This window comes from Arachis duranensis, chromosome 8 (assembly GCF_000817695.3).
Source record: "Arachis duranensis cultivar V14167 chromosome 8, aradu.V14167.gnm2.J7QH, whole genome shotgun sequence".
Classification (NCBI taxonomy): Eukaryota; Viridiplantae; Streptophyta; class Magnoliopsida; order Fabales; family Fabaceae; genus Arachis; species Arachis duranensis.
This window is the reverse complement of record NC_029779.3, coordinates 17137774-17140329: the sequence shown is the minus strand read 5'-3', so window position 1 is coordinate 17140329 and position 2556 is coordinate 17137774. Positions and strand designations below refer to the sequence as shown.

Sequence of the window (2556 nt, the reverse complement as noted above, 5' to 3'; positions counted from 1 at the left end):
TTTTGGAATAAAAAAAATAGAAAAGTATAGGGTACTAACATATTATCTACCAACTTATTATCAACAATGATTAATTATTATATTTTAAACACATATATAGAAACACATCCAAAAAATATATCTATAAAGACACTTCTATTAAACACAGCCATAAAAAAAACATTTTTATTAGACACATCCACAAAGACACTTCCATTAAACATAGTTATACATAAGAATTGACAGATATTGGCATAAATACTGTTGGTAACGTAGCAGAACCGTTTTATTTTTTATTTAAAAAAAATGTTCACTTGTACTTCTGACCCAACTTCACAAATCGCAAGCCAGTTGCCCGGTTCCTCTCTTTAGTTTTCCTTTCCCTCTCTTTTATCGTTCCTATTTTAAATTTAAATACAGCTGCCGCCGCTGCCGTCAAAACTCACAACCACGGAGCCACCGCTCTCCACTCGCCGGCAGATCACGGCACCGCTGGTACACCTCTTCTTTATCGAAATTAATTTTGTTTACATTTGATTCATATCTTCTTTCAGTTTCCTTTTCTTATTTATCTGATCGTTGTTAGAATCTTAGTCCTTAAGCGGAACCAACCAAGAGTTAAATTAATTCCGTCGTTTTTCCTAAATTCTAACCCTAACCCTAAGTTAACTCTAACCCTTTCTCCAGATACAAAATTGACAAAAGGCGAATCCATCAACATGGATAGGATCAGTTACTTACCGAACACTATCATTTGCGACATTCTCTCGTACCTCCCAACAAAACAAGCTGTATCCACCAGCATCCTCTGTCACAGTTGGCGCCATGTTTGGAAGGATCTCCAAGTCCTTGACATAGATGATAGACCCTTTGGGTCCTCTGGGAAAGCCAGCTTTGATTCTTTTGTCAATGCTATTCTAGCTCAGCGCAATGCAGATTCGTACCCCATCGAAAAGTTTCGCCTCACTTGCGAAAAATTTGAAGAGGATCCTATCCCAACATGGCTTAATGCCGTCATCGGCCCCCATCTTCAGGAACTGTATCTCAGTCTTAATGTAATGTTTGGAACCAGCATGCCTAAAGCCATATTCACTTGTACATCACTTAAGTCCCTTGTTTTGAAACGTGATATTTCATTGGATTATGGTCCGGAGTTTCCAGATGTATATCTGCCATCCCTCAAGAACCTAGAGTTGGATATCGCCCATGTGAACAACAAGCTTTTATCTGGATGCCCTGTTCTTGAAAATCTTAAGCTCATTCTACTTGACATGGCCCCAGAACGTTATGTTTATACACCTACAATTCAGATGCCTCAGACATTGAAGAGTTTAACCTTTGAAGATTACAGTATCATGTGGGAAGAGATTAACCATCGTGTGATAGACACACCATCTCTTGAATACCTCTATTTGAAAATAGTGACCTCGGGGGTTGTTGAGCTACAGGTTTCGGCTAGCTATTTTCCCAACATGGTGGAGGCACATCTTGATATTGAGGAAGAACAGTCACATCTTGATATTCACGGTGAACCTGTTGAACATGTCTGTTTGGTCCCCATGCTTCTCCAGGCACTTCGTGAAACAAAGTTGTTGGCATTGAAACCTTACACAACACGGGTAATATGCTTATTATAATCCCATGATTCCTCAAGCTTAATGTTTGATATAACTCGATAATTTGAATATATAACTATAATTTTGAATTAGGAATTATATTTAATATCTAGTTATCTTCTACACAGTGCTTATTTAGTGCTCCAGCTTTCAAGTTTCCAGAATTTCACCGATTGCTCAATCTAGAGCTTGATGTTCCATTTTTCAACACAAACTTCCTGCTAAACTTCCTTCACAGCTGTCATGTACTTGAAGCTCTCGTAATTCGTATTTGTAAGGTATGAATGCATTTCAAGTTAAATCTAGTGTCTCTATTTACTTTTTATTGTTTGCCTGAGTCTAATGAGAAGTGTTGTTTTTTGTTATCAGGAAGTCTATGTCCGCACCATGGACTATAATGGACCAACACCACCAACCATGGTTCCCAGTTGTGTAACATCACATCTCAAGAGTTTTGAGTTTAGAGAATATCAAGACGCTGCAGATGAGCGTGAATTTATTGCATATCTTTTAAAAGGAGGACTTGTTTTGAAGACAGTGACAATTCATCTTAAATCTGATTTCGACCTAGTGACAAAGTACAATATTGTCAAGGGTTTATCTGCTCTCATTGTATATTATGATGAAACAGTCCAAATTGGGTAGATTGGACATTTTCATCCATTCCAAACTGAAAAAAAGAAAAATTTGTTGCAAGCTTTGTGTAAACCTTTTGTGATTGATATGTACAATATTTTTATTCATTAAATCTTGACCACATGTATTATTTAATATATATCTCAATGACTGTAAAAGTTGAAATACCATATTCCAAATAAAGAGAGTGACATATGTGAACATCTTCCTAATCTTAATTATATATATTATATATTTTTTTTTATTACTGAAATAGTAATATACGTTAAAACAAAATCTGCATGCGTAAGTACGAAGGTTTAGCTTAGCTTAGCTTAGCTTATTG

The 2556-nt window shown here is 36.2% G+C and overlaps 1 protein-coding gene across 1 annotated transcript; it reads left to right on the top strand.

Annotated features, from left to right (window-relative positions):
- The first annotated feature begins 346 nt into the window (after positions 1-346).
- Positions 347-2240, top strand: LOC107461130 (F-box/LRR-repeat protein At3g59200-like). The gene is made up of 4 exons (XM_016079595.3): positions 347-474; positions 667-1598; positions 1724-1873; positions 1965-2240. Exons 2-4 carry the CDS (start codon positions 699-701, stop codon positions 2238-2240), a joined length of 1326 nt encoding a protein of 441 aa, XP_015935081.1. The 5' UTR covers positions 347-474; positions 667-698.
- Positions 2241-2556: the final 316 nt, after the last annotated feature.

Excerpts from the sequence above, each read along its gene's own strand:
- LOC107461130 (XM_016079595.3), top strand. The coding sequence starts at position 699 with ATGGATAGGATCAGTTACTTACCGAACACTATCATTTGCGACATTCTC. Across the intron at positions 1,599-1,723 it reads TGAAACCTTACACAACACGG|TGCTTATTTAGTGCTCCAGC; the intron begins GTAATATGCTTA and ends TCTTCTACACAG. Across the intron at positions 1,874-1,964 it reads TCGTAATTCGTATTTGTAAG|GAAGTCTATGTCCGCACCAT; the intron begins GTATGAATGCAT and ends TTTTGTTATCAG.